Source organism: Monopterus albus, unplaced genomic scaffold (genome assembly GCF_001952655.1).
Source record: "Monopterus albus unplaced genomic scaffold, M_albus_1.0 scaffold81.1, whole genome shotgun sequence".
In the NCBI taxonomy this organism is placed as follows: domain Eukaryota; kingdom Metazoa; phylum Chordata; class Actinopteri; order Synbranchiformes; family Synbranchidae; genus Monopterus; species Monopterus albus.
In genome coordinates, this window is record NW_018127961.1 from 1,607,797 (window position 1) to 1,619,438 (window position 11,642).

The window sequence follows — 11,642 nt, forward strand, 5'->3', positions numbered from 1 at the left end:
ATAACCTCTAGAGTCCCTGCGTCATACCAGCAAAAGTGTGTGCAAACCTTGTGAAGACTTACAGAAAACGTTTGACCTCTGTCATTTCCAACAAAGGGTATATAACAAAGTATTGAGATGAACTTTTGGTATTGACCAAATACTTATTTTCCACCGTAATTTGCAAATAAATTCTTTAAAAATCAGACAATGTGATTTTCTGGATTTGTTTTTCTCATTCTGTCTCTCATAGTTGAAGTATACCTATGATGTAAATTACAGGCCTCTCTCATCTTTTTAAGTGGGAGAACTTGAACAATTGGTGGCTGACTAAATACTTTTTTGCCCCACTGTATATGGGACATTACTCTGTAAGCATTTTGTCAAAAGATAGACAAAACCACTGTCATACAACTGTATCTGTCTAATTTTGCCCTTTCCCATGGGAAACTTAGTTTTTTTTTTTTAAACAATTACATTAGAAGGATATGCTCAGTGAGATAACACTAAAGCACATACTGTAGGTCTGTCTCCCTGATGCCTGTACTGACAACTAAGTGATACACCTAAACTTAACAAAAGGCCACTCTGTTCATGCACTTAGAATTATTGTGTGTATATTTTTATATATATCCCCAAACAGAGCTGGAGGGGAGCTTTAAATTCTGTTGTATGTTGCCAAGCAACAGCAAGCATCTAAAAGGTAGATCCTTGTCTTTGCAATCTTAAATGAATCACAGACATCTATCTTGCTTGCAGATGATGAACCTCCTGCTGATGGTAAAATCCTTTTCAAGAAACCGGCCAAGCGCTCCTCCTCAGACAAATTCCAGGGCATCACTGCCAGCTCCAGCAAAAAGAAGAAGAGTGAGGGAGGAGAGAGGGAGGAGGAGAAGAAGGAAGTGACATCTGGAAAGAAAGTAAAGAATAACAGCCTGTTGTCATTTGGAGGAGATGAGAATGAGGAGGACTAAACGGTAACGAGTGAAATGTAGTTATTAACCCCTGTAACAGATGACTTCAGGGAGCTGAGGTGAAGGCTGAGGGGCAAAATGACAGTTTGAAACAGATTCAGTGTGGAATTCATCCACAGAGTGCATGCAGCCTGTCCCCTCTTTAGTGCCAGTGGTTTTGCATATCTTAGCCCACTGACTACAAATAGTCTATGATTAAAAACTACAACGTGTTCATTATTTTGAGCGCTCTGTGAAAAGCAGCCTGCAGAGATTCAAGTCACTTGCATAAGTAATCCATCACAGTGAACAATTTGAGACGCTTATTTTTAAACCAAAGTTTAAAAGGGATGATGTTCATCAGCAGTTGGTCCATTCAGGGACCCTCAGACAGCCACAGGTCGAACGTCTGCCGAGTTAAAACCAGCTAGGGATGAACAATCTGAGGAAAACCTGTGATTTTGCTCAGTGTTTTTATTTCTGTATATCAATGTTGTCTCTACATAAATAGAATCAAACAAATCTATTTTGCATTTCTTAATATTAGTGTAATAATTGTTTACTATGATTGTTTTATTGATTCAAACTTGGCATTATATTTATTGATAAATGCTGCTTATGTGTCATGGTAATGGTGACAGAGGTCATGTCTGACTGTGTACGAGTCTGTTCACATGAGCTCAGTATTTTATGAGCAGCAAAGACACAGCACACTCCTTTTATTTTGAACAAATGATAGTGGCATGTGTTCTTCAACAAAACCAAAAAAGCTGAGATATTTTCAGCAGCAGAGAGCTTATTAAAGGGTTGTTAATAAAGTACAGCTGAGTACATTTGCCGGAAACATTCAACTGATACAGCTTTTGGTAACTGTGTAAATTCAAATGAAAATCACAGCTTCACGGGCTTGCAAATTGAAAATTGCGCTCTCTTAAATCACGGTTTCAATTTAAAAACAAGGATTCCTTCATTCAGGAACAGCAGTGCATTCATGAGCTCTGTCTGCAAAGCAAATCCCAAGAATAAGTGGATGTTGCCTTAAGTTGAAAATAATGTGGCCTTTTTTGTATTGAAACTGTTGCTGGACACGAGGGGGTATGAACAACCAGATGTGTGTCAATGAAGACAGCTGCAGTTCAGCCTTCAGCTTCAGTGCAACACCAGCTCAAGTCATATGTGCCAGAAAAGGTGGAGTAATGTTGACTGTGATGGTCTACCTATGTCAAACAAGCATACATTGCCTATAGACTGAGACCGTTCATCAAATATTGAGGTATAATAAAGCTGATTTGAATTGTTTAAATTAATGGACACCCGTATAAAAACATTTGCACACTAGAAAATGGAGAACAGTAATGTAAAATAAAAATAACTGACTGGCACTCTTTTTTCCAAACAATTTGATAAACAAAAATGAGAAACACCAGGTTGATTAATTATTCTTACTGGAGTTACTAGTTTGATTTTGGCTGGTTGTTGTAAGTGGCCTAATTCCACACTGCCCAGGGACTAATTATTTTAGATGCCGTTTTTAAAAAGTACATTCAAACAGAGAAATGGACACATTTTGTTTTTGACTGATTAGCTAAAAGCTCTGCCGACGGCATCCAGTGACGGTTCTTGTGTCTTTAGGAAAGACTCAGTCATTTTCCATCACAAAAGAACAGCGAGAGGCCTCGTCTCAGTCGCTCCTGTCATGTAGCCTGACAGTGCGACACACTCTCCACCCTCCTGGTGTATGGATTAAGAACCCATGGAGGATACCTGTCATTTGAAGGTGGAACACCTGCCTCTCATACACACTGAGCTCCTCTTGTTTCTGTGTTTGAATCTTCCCATTAAGTCCTGCTCATTTGTATTCATCAGAGGTGTCATGGTGTTCACAAGTAGTGTGGAAGCGCTGTGTTCATTATGTATTGACAGCAAGAATATTTTCTAGCTTCGACAAAGGAGCTGTAACAGAAACAATGCATTCTTGTCAATGCAGTTGGTTTTTTATTCTTTGAATTTGTTTTATTGTGTGAATAGAGACGGGTTATGGCTGTAACATTTGAAAAACAACATTAAAGCAGCGGTACAGTATTCTGGTCTGTAAGCTCACCGAGTGTGGGTATCAGCTGCATCGCACCATTGTGTATTCAGACTGTATTGGTTGAAATGAGCCAAACATGCATGGTCATCAGAGGATGAAGCCCAACTTTGTCTAGCACCATCATGAGGCTGTGCTGAAGTACATCAATCAACGTGGTTTCTATAATTTTGCTTCAAATGTCAATTTCATTTATAAGTGGAATTGGTTTTTATCCATTTTAATATAGAATCTAATCCATTCAGTTAGCATTAATCCAGAAGCAGACTAGTTAAGGGTATCTCCAGAGTGATACGCTATGGTATATAGTGCACCTTAATTGGCACTGAAGACCAGCCGTGTGGAAAGGTCTATGTTAAATGACAGTAACACCGTACGTTCTGCATACGAGATGCAAGAAATAAAAACAAGGGTTACTTCAACAGCTTTATTCAAAAACGGCACGTTTCATTCTCACACCTGCTTCCAGATCATTACAATTTATGGAAGAAACATTGAAAATCAAAACAAAACCCTTGCGTCTCATGATCAGATGCTATGCTTGTTTTAGTCATCGCAGCTTCCATTGTCATGTAATAAATACCCTCACTGACTGTTGCTCTCTGGAAATAAGATTGTGAAAGGGTTTCTTTTAAGGCCAGTGCAAACCTCTCCACCTGGACTTTCTTACGATGGTGTTCTGACAAAACCTCCCAACAGAATCAAAGTCAGCTCGAGCCGGATCGATGTTTCTTAGGATATTTTCGAGAAGAATAATAAGGCAGATTCATTTTAAGGGAAGGCTGTTTCACAAAAGGAACTGCTGACAATGCTATGTCACTGGTTGCATGATGGAGCTACAAATGAAGAGACAGTGAAAATTCAGCCAGTTATAAAAGAACCACCAGCATGTAATGAGAAGATTTTCTAAATTCATCAAGGAATAATTAGCAGGAGTAGAGTGTGTTTGATCCTGTTACTGTATCTGTCAAGACAGATGCAGCATTCTGTTGGACTGGATTTCTTCATTCATCATTAACTGATAAAATGTGGTTCTTGGTCTGGCTTCCCTGAAGCATCTTAAACAGCACTGAGCTCCTACAGGCCTGTTCCATGTGGAGTCCAGTGCTGTTATTAATGTGCAAACGGTGCAGCTAAGAACTGGCACAGCTTAAAAGACCATTCTGTTTCATTACAAATTAGGAGTGCCATAGCATGGGTCATAATTTCTCTCAGCTCTAATAACACTGTACTCAAAGTCATTAGAAGTCAAAATGCAAGATTTACAAGCATTCAGACAATTAGACTGGACACCAACAGCAGTTTAGCCAGATTACACCACTTTAAAGGGGCACTCCACTAATTTTACACAAGTTCAGTTTACTCATCACAAGGAGGACTACTCAGCCTGTGAGTGGTGATCTGGGAGGAGCTTTCCAAACTGTGAGAACTATAACCCCAGTCATGCATTCAGGGGCCATTTTGGTTTGGGCTGAGATGATGTACTGTTAGCAGAAAGCCTACATTACAAACTGGACATATTGGGTGTGAAAGAAGTCAGTGCTAAAGAGAGGAGGAGAATCCAGTGAAAAATGCTATCCAGTTGCATTATGGGAAATGTAGGTTCTAGCATTTTTGGAGTTTGACCCATACTAGAAAGAAAACAAATGTTTTGGCCTCTGCTCTGCTTTTGAAAAAAAAAAAAAGTAAAAGTTTGTTAGTCCACAATTTTAATGAACTTGCAATACTAAATTATGGGAAGACACTTTAATTGTTTCTAAAACAGAGTGTACCTTAAGTTTTGGTAATACTCCTCCATTTTAGAGGAGGACTGTACATACAATTTCAGCAAGTTGAGCCCAGAAGTCTGAGCTGTGATGATGTTTCCAGCGGACTGTTGTGTCATCACTTTCTGTTTTGCCTTTCTTTTCTCTTAGAAATAAACTTGAATAACCTAACCTGTTTGTTCATGGTTCCTTGTCTGTAAGACATGTTTTTAGCTATGTTGCCAGGTCTCAAGTAATGGGGAGTACAGTGTTACTGACAGACTATGAAAATCAGACCCAAGTTAAGAAAGGGGAAATTAAGTAGCCAGTGCAGTCTGATTCAGAAATAATCTGTATCCTGTCAGTGCAGCAGTATGAGGCTGGATGTGGGTGATGCTTCTTGTTGGCTTGTATGTGTACATGCACACTTCTGTTGATAGTGGATCCCAAGGAGGATGTAAAAAGAAATGAAATACATTAAAACAGACTACCCAGTACCCATGTGCTTACTGTGATCCAACCACATTGGGTTTCCTATACCTGGGTGTTGGGCAGGTCAAGTCCATTTCCTCTCATTCCTGTACCATCAAACATATTTGAGAATTGGAGACATTCCAACAATGGGAAAGACCATTTCAGTGATCCTAGAATCACCTTAATCTAAGTTTGAGCAGGCCTGAATCTGAATCTGTAACATGGTAGAATGGTGGTCTGAATGATGCATAGAGTTGCAAATGGAGTCCCTGGATTAAGGACATCTAATCTCTCTTGCTTTCTCTGTCTCCCATCACTCACAGAACATTCAAGTACAAAAAAAAGAAAAGCGAGTCAAAAGTCACAGTTCCAGTGTGGGGAGGATCTCATACTACCAGACATCTACTGTTCTCTGCCTCATTCACATTCCTTTTAGGGTCAAAGGTCAGCTGGGGTTCAACACATTCTGCTTGGAAAGGGCAACCTTGTCAGCGTGGACGTCCTCATGAGGACGCTCATGATGACAAGAGAGCCTCTGGAGTTCCTTATTCATCTGCTTGGTGGATTTTACTGTTGGCCGCTTGCTTTGTTGAAAGTTTTGTGTTTGGGATTTTTCCTTTCTCCTGTCCAGTGTGCCTCTGGTGGTGGTGGTGGTGGGGTCTTCCTATAAAAATTTCTTAGTTAGTTTCTTGCCCTTCTTGACGGACAGCTTGTTCTTGATGTATCCCCGCTTTCTCTTGGCTGTCTGCAGGAGGAGAAATGTCCAGTAAAAATCAAGCCAAGACCGCTGTCCTTCAGTAACCACTGACATTTAAACATGCTAATAAATGTTCTTCATAATTGGATCCAACTTTTTTCCATTTAGATTAAAAGACTACATTTGTCATAAAAACATCTGTACTCAAATGTATAGCCATCATGGGTGGCCCTACACCTTTGGCCCTTTGTTGATAATGATCTAGACTGCTTCATTTTCTGTACTAAATGTGTTATACCATCAGTTAAATTCCTTTATGTTTACAGATATATAAAGTAATATTGAGCCCAAATAAAAAGCTGTAAACTGATGGTCTGGGTAGAAATGAATGGTGAGAAATAAGATGGAAGGGAAAATACAAGTCATGACTGAACTGGGCCCGACTGCGCAGGTTTAAAACTGGACACTGTGTACACAACAGCAAGAGCCCCAGTTGCAAATTAAAGTTAGTTTGTAGTGTTTAAGGTTAAAAAAAAGGAAAACACTACTGACAAAAAAGTCCAGCTCAGTGGATGATAGTTTTTAAAAAAGCAACAGAATGAGAGCTTTAAATAAACTTTAAAACAAAAAGTAAACTGTAATAAAATACACTTTGTTTCTCCCTTTTATGTATGCATGTGTAAATGAAAAATATGTTCAAAGGGGAAAATTAGCTTCACAACATAAAAAGTGAAAACATGTATTGTGGCTCAGTGTTGTCCACCAGGTGGAAGCAGAGAGCCGCCAATTTTAAGATGAAGCATTGTCAATCATGCTAATGAAAACAATCAAGTGTCCAATCCCACCCTGGGCGTGGGATCCTCAGGTGGGGCACAGGTTTCACTGTCAGGAGCTGATGACAGCCATGACCATGACAGACAGCTTCCCACATAAACAGTTTCCTGTGAGCTCACTGGCTGAATGGATACTGCCTTTACCTGTAGCTTTAGCTACATTTGAAAGTGACAGTTGTGAGGGGTGGACTGTGATGCAGGAAGCTGTATAATATTAAATGACATATATAATGAAACTTAAAATGTTGTATTTCACTTTATTTCTTTGCTTGAAGTTGCACAAAGTGCCAGACTTAAACCTGGACACGAGGTAAAAGTAACAGCTGTTCATCACTGTAATGTTGCTCATATATCTGAATGTTTACAATCCTACCAGATGCACTACACAGTTATTTCAGCCCCCATAAGCATGAGCAACAGGTCCTTGGAATTGGTGCCAAAGTGCAAACTCTACCTTTACTTTTTGTTTTGATAAATGTTTGACTGTGGATTCCATTAAATAAACACAGCCTCTGTTGCTGTGAGTATACAGTGCACTCTCAATCCACTGTTCTTGGAATGTAATGCCAGTGTAGATGGAGTCCAGTTGGTAAGAGGAGCCTACCTTTTTGGAGGTGTACTTCTGCTTAGTGGTGTCAGTGCTTCGTGGCTTTTGCTCCACACGGTCTCTGTTCTCCAACTTTTTGACCTTATAAATCCTGACCAGCCAGTGCTCTGAGGTGAAGGCTTCCTCCAGGTGCTTCAGCTTTATGTCCTTGTTGCCAATCTCAGCGTTACGTGTCCGGTCAAAGCCTGGAGGTGTCCTGAAGTCCAACTTTACAGAAATGAAAACAAAGTTATTCCTGTATGAAATTATTTTGATTAGCTCATGTACAGTCATGGCTAAAAACAATGCCCCCTGCATTTCTGTAAGATTACGTACCACTTCTCCCAGAAAACTGCTTAAGTCACAATTTCTTTGGTATTCTCATGTTTATTCCTTTTGTTTGCATTGAAACAACAAAAAGCAGGGAAAAAGCCAAATCTGATACATTCCACACACAACTCCAAAAACAGACTGGACAGAATTATTGACACCTTCAAGTTAATATTTGGTAGCACACGCTCTGGACAAAATAACTGAAATCAGTCACTTCCTGTAACCATCAGTGAGTTTCTTCCTCCTCTCTACTGGAATTCTGGACCACTCTTCTTTTGCCAGCTGCTCCATGTCTCTCAGATTCGAAGGCTTCCTTCTCCCAGCTGCTGTTCTGAGATCTCTCCACAGCTGCTCTGTGGGATTTAGACCTGGACTCATTGCTGGCCAGTTCAGAACTCTCCAGCACATTGTCTGAAACCATTTCTGGTGCTATGTGAAGTCTGCTTTGGGTCATTGTCCTGCTGTAAGAGCCACGACCTCTGATGGAGACCCAGCTTTCTGACACTGGGCCCTACACTGTGCCCCAGAATTCACTGGTAGTCTTCAGATTTCATAAAGCCATACACATAGTCAAGACATCCAGTGCCTGAAGCAGCAAAGCAACCCCAAAACCTCAGTGAACCTCCACCATGTTTGACTTCAGGGACCGTGTTCTTTTCTTTGAAGGCCTCATTTTGTTTTCTGAAAACAGTAGAATGATGTGCTCGACCAAAAAGCTCTATTTTAGTCTCATCTGTCCACAGGACATTCTCCCAGAATGACTGTGGCTTCCTCAGGTAAATTTTGGCAAACTCCAGTCTGGCTTCTTTGTATTTCTGTGTCAGCGGTGGGGTCCCCCTGGGTCTCCTACCATAGTGCCCCTTGTTATTCAGGTGGCAACAGGGTGCAAGCTGACACTGTTACACCCTGTGCCTGCACACACACAAATCTGTGATCCTCAGCCATTGATAATTAACAGTGTCCTCACGACACAAAGGTTGAGTCAACTTTTCTCCATTTTAACTGGTTGTGAGTGTGATTTCTATGTTGCCATCACCTGCTGATTGCCACAGGTGAGTTTCTTTACAAATTAAAGGAGCATCACATGCTTGAAATACAACTATTTCTGATGATTTTCAAAAGGTGTCAATCATTCTGTCTGGTCCATTTTTGGAGTTCTGTGTGGAATATATCAGATTTCGCTGTTTTTCTGCTTTTTCATCTCGTTCCAGTGCAAATAAAAGGAATAAATACCAGAAAACCACAGAATTTGACTGCAACAATTTTCTAGGAAAACTGTTGTGCTATCTGACAGAAATGCAGGGTGTGCCAATATTTTTGGCCATGACTGCATGATGTCCTTTACAATCAATTACTCAGTAAGAGGAATGTTCTGTAGAAGGATTATTAATAATGACATACCTGCATCTCTCCAAAGCGATAGTATGACATTTTGTACATAAGGCAGTTGAGTAGGGTGTGGGAGCCAGCTTTGTCCACTCTGAACTCTCCCTGTGGGGTAAAGTAGTCACTCTCCTAGGGTTGAGAGGTGAGATGAGGAGACATGGAGCAAAAAATAAGTGAACTGATGCACACTGCAGCTAAATATCTTAAAGCACACGACTACTGGGTGTGATTCCTCTCAAAGGAGAGCACATTAAACGTTCATATGAATTCCACTTTGCAGACAGCCACCATCTCTTTAGTTAATATTTAAAAACTGCTGTGCTACAGTAAAGTGAAATAAAGTATGTGTGACATCTCTCTCACCCTGATGTCCCTGGGGTGTTCCCCCTCTGCGATGCGCACCATCCACAGGAACTTGTTGATGTCATCGCCTGAGTAGCCAATTACCCCACCAAATATGATCAGGACATAGTCAACATCCAGTGACCTCATGATCTCATAGGCTGCACTCTCATTAGATGACATGGCTTTACCCACCTGTAGGCAAAGACATTGCAGTTTTACAATTTCAAGTCAACAGAGCTTGTTTAAAATTATTGAAGGGGCAGTCCACAAATTTTACACAGCAAGGTCTGGGGCACGCTGTACAGGATAAGGAGAATCACTTTTACTGGCCAAGTATGTTACACACAAGGAATTTGTTTCCGGTACAGAACCGATGGCAGCCATCTGCGGCACCACCTCAACCGATGGCTCTAACCATTGTGGGGGGGGGTTCAGTGTCTTGCCCAAAGACACTTCGACATGTGGACTGCAGGCACTGAGATTCGAATCTTCAACCTTCTGGTTGGGAGACGACTGCTCTGCCCACCACACCACAGTTGCCTCCCCAGCTTGTGAAAACAGTTGTATCTTTTGGGGAGTTCATCCTTTGTCAAGTCTGAGCAAATAACTTTAATGGTTATCACAGCTTGGGTATGGAAATACATATTTTCTACAAAAAGTAGCAAGGAATACATGAAAAGAACCACATGCGGCTATGACAGTCTTACTAAGGTATGTTTACAACAAAGACTTGTTTCAGCAGCTCTGTTTTAAAAAAAACTGAAACTCCTTCAGAACCAAAGAAGACATTACACAACTGTGTTCAGGCGCTGAGTAGTACACCCCATCATGAGTAAACCAAACCTTTGTAGTGCCCCTTTATTCAGTTTATTTTAAGAGAATGTGTTTACATGGAACAGAAGTGAAAGGTCAAATGCCAGACATGGTTAAAGGTACAGCAGCTCTCACCAGTGCTATGTGACTGTTGTTCCATGTATTGTTGTCGACCAGCGTGGTTCGGTTTGCCATGCCTGCTATTTGGTAGCCGTAGTCCCACCAGGACATCACTCTGGCATGTTCGTCTGTGTTCTGCCTCAGCCAATAGTAGGCCTCCCTGAAGTCATCCAGGATGTTACGGGAGCTAGTGGAGAAAGTTTCAGATGGGTAGGGTGACGCAGTGGTAGACGGAGGTACAGTCATAAATAAATGGTAAATGGACTGTATTTATATAGCGCTTTTATGCACTGGCCAAAGCGCTTTACAGGGAGATTATACACCATTCACCCATTCGCACACACATTCACACACCGATGATGACAAGGCTGCCACACAACGGTGCTAGTCAAGCCACCGGGAGTATTTTAGGGTTCAGTGTCTTGCTCAGGGGCATGTGGGGAGACTGGGAGTCAAACCACCGACTTGCTGGTCAGAAGACGACTTGCCCTACCTCGTGAGCCACAGCCACCCCCAAATAGGTATGTTTGTATAGAGTATTAATATCAGACAAAGACTTAAGGATCAAAATTCAGACATTAGCTCACACTGGATATTGTACTAAAGGGCAAACCTCTCAATGAAACCTGTGTCCCGGTCAGTTCACCCAAATTACAAAACAATTTCACACTTTCCATGTACACAGTTATTGTTTTATGTACCCAGGTCTTATATCTGTCTCCACCCCTATGCAACTCAGGTGAATGGCTCTGGGGGCCTCTTATTTAAGTGACTCTTAGGAGCATTTCTTCTTAGAAATAAAGGTCAAAGCAAAATACAGCCATCATAGTTTCATTTGATGGCACTTGTTATGCAATATTTTTAGAAAAATTTGGAGACTTCATCTCAGACCTTGTTACTAATTCTGATGAAATTCTAATTGTAGGGTACTTCAAAGTTAACCTGAATAAGGCCTATGATCCTCTATGCAGGGTTTAGTCTGGTGGTGTAGTCTGTCCTCCTACCAGGTCTTTGTCTGAAGGGAAGGCTGTGTGGTTTGGGTCTGTTGGAGGCACCTGGAAGGTGGCCTGTCCTCCAGGATCATGTTCCTCAAATTTGTTTATACAATGTTCTTCAGATATGTTTAAAATAAACAAATTTAATTATGGTTGTCCATACTGCTAAATATTTTACAGTGATTTATTCTATACACATGATATTGCACGTCTGTCTGTCCTGGAAGAGGGATTCCTCCTCCCCAAGAGGAGATGGTCCTGCTGCACCTTTTAAATGTCATTTTTCACTGCTGT

General features: G+C 41.0%; 2 protein-coding genes across 2 annotated transcripts in view; one reads left to right on the forward strand and one right to left on the reverse strand.

Annotated features, from left to right (window-relative positions):
• Nucleotides 1–4,706, forward strand: part of kiaa1143 (KIAA1143 ortholog) — a 6,576-nt gene extending 1,870 nt beyond the window's left edge. Inside the window, exon 3 of the mRNA XM_020606772.1 lies at nt 739–4,706. Within this exon, the coding sequence (XP_020462428.1) occupies nt 739–953 (215 nt within the window). The 3' untranslated portion in view covers nt 954–4,706. The remainder of the gene's footprint in view (nt 1–738) is intronic.
• The window catches only part of stt3b (STT3 oligosaccharyltransferase complex catalytic subunit B), an 83,695-nt gene continuing 75,251 nt past the window's right edge, over nt 3,199–11,642 (reverse strand). The window contains exons 12-16 of the mRNA XM_020606770.1: nt 10,369–10,540; nt 9,439–9,612; nt 9,091–9,204; nt 7,375–7,584; nt 3,199–5,985 (exon numbers count right to left, since the gene is read on the reverse strand). Coding sequence (XP_020462426.1) covers nt 5,905–5,985; nt 7,375–7,584; nt 9,091–9,204; nt 9,439–9,612; nt 10,369–10,540 — 751 coding nt within the window. The 3' untranslated portion in view covers nt 3,199–5,904. The remainder of the gene's footprint in view (nt 5,986–7,374; nt 7,585–9,090; nt 9,205–9,438; nt 9,613–10,368; nt 10,541–11,642) is intronic.